Source organism: Apaloderma vittatum, unplaced genomic scaffold (genome assembly GCF_000703405.1).
Source record: "Apaloderma vittatum isolate BGI_N311 unplaced genomic scaffold, ASM70340v1 scaffold29271, whole genome shotgun sequence".
Classification (NCBI taxonomy): Eukaryota; Metazoa; Chordata; class Aves; order Trogoniformes; family Trogonidae; genus Apaloderma; species Apaloderma vittatum.
The window spans coordinates 1,362-2,484 of NW_009701220.1; the positions used below are offsets into that span (position 1 = coordinate 1,362).

General features: G+C 62.8%; 1 protein-coding gene across 1 annotated transcript in view; it reads left to right on the forward strand.

Annotated features, from left to right (window-relative positions):
- Positions 1-1,123, forward strand: part of LOC104281178 (1-phosphatidylinositol 4,5-bisphosphate phosphodiesterase delta-3-like) — a gene marked incomplete at both ends in the record, with an annotated part of 4,639 nt that overhangs the window by 687 nt on the left and 2,829 nt on the right. The window contains 2 exon segments of the mRNA XM_009879083.1: positions 4-178; positions 1,006-1,094. Coding sequence (XP_009877385.1) covers positions 4-178; positions 1,006-1,094 — 264 coding nt within the window.

Sequence of the window (1,123 nt, forward strand, 5' to 3'; positions counted from 1 at the left end):
GAGTTTTGCCGGCGGCTTCTGCGCCGCCCGGAGCTGGAGGAGCTTTTCGGGCGTTACTCGGGTGAGGACTGCGTCCTGTCGGCCGAGGAGCTGCGGGATTTCCTGCGGGACCAGGGCGAGGACGCCAGTCTGGTCCAGGCCCATGCCATCATCCGCACCTACGAGCTCAACGAGAAGGGTAGGGCTGAGGGCCACCAGCTCGGGTCACGGGTGGTGGGATGGACGGGGGCTGCTGGAGCAGAGGGAGGTGATGGATGGTGTGGGGATGGGGTTCTCCTTGGTGGTGTCACCTCCCAAGCTGGTATGAGGTCCTCCAAAACTTGGGTGAGTGTTGCTGTGTCCCTTCCCTGGGGTGGCACTGGGTGTCAGAAGCTCAACACGTGGCCTTGCTGGTCCCTGGTGGATGTGGCATTGTGGGGGCAGGGGACGTGAAGGTGGAGAGGAACAGCAGGTGGACCTCCATGTCTCCTGGGTGATGCAGCGCCCACCCCAGCATGAGCGTGACACTGCTGGGGGACCTCCATGTCCCTTGGGTCCCACCAGGGCAGGCCCAGGGTGAGCATGGCTCTAGGAGGACAGGGGACATCGTGGTGGGGCTGAAGGACCTCCACACCTCTTGGGTGTCGCAGTAGGATGCAAAAGAGTCATCTGCCTTAGGGTAGAGGTGGCACCAGTGGGATGGGGGATGTGAGGGTGGAGATGGGACACCAAAGGTACCTCCATATCCCCTGGGTGTCACAGTGCCAGGTCTGAGGCGGACACGGTGCTATGAGGGTGGAGGACACCGGGATGGGGACGGGGAACCTCCACATCTCATAGGTATCACCATGCCAGGTCCGGGGTGAATGAGGCACTGGCAGGATGAGTGACATCAGGATGGAGATGGGACCCTCGAGGGAACTTGCATGTCCCCTGGGTGCTGCAGTGCCAGGTGTGGGGTGAATATGGCACTGCTGGGAGAGAGGGGGGACATCCAGGGTGACCCCCCGCGGCTGCGTCCCACAGCCAGGCAGCAGGACCTGATGATGCTGGATGGCTTCATGATGTGCCTCCTCTCGGCCGCCGGCGACATCCTCAACCAGGAGCACACCAAGGTGCACCAGGACATGAGCCAACCCCTGTG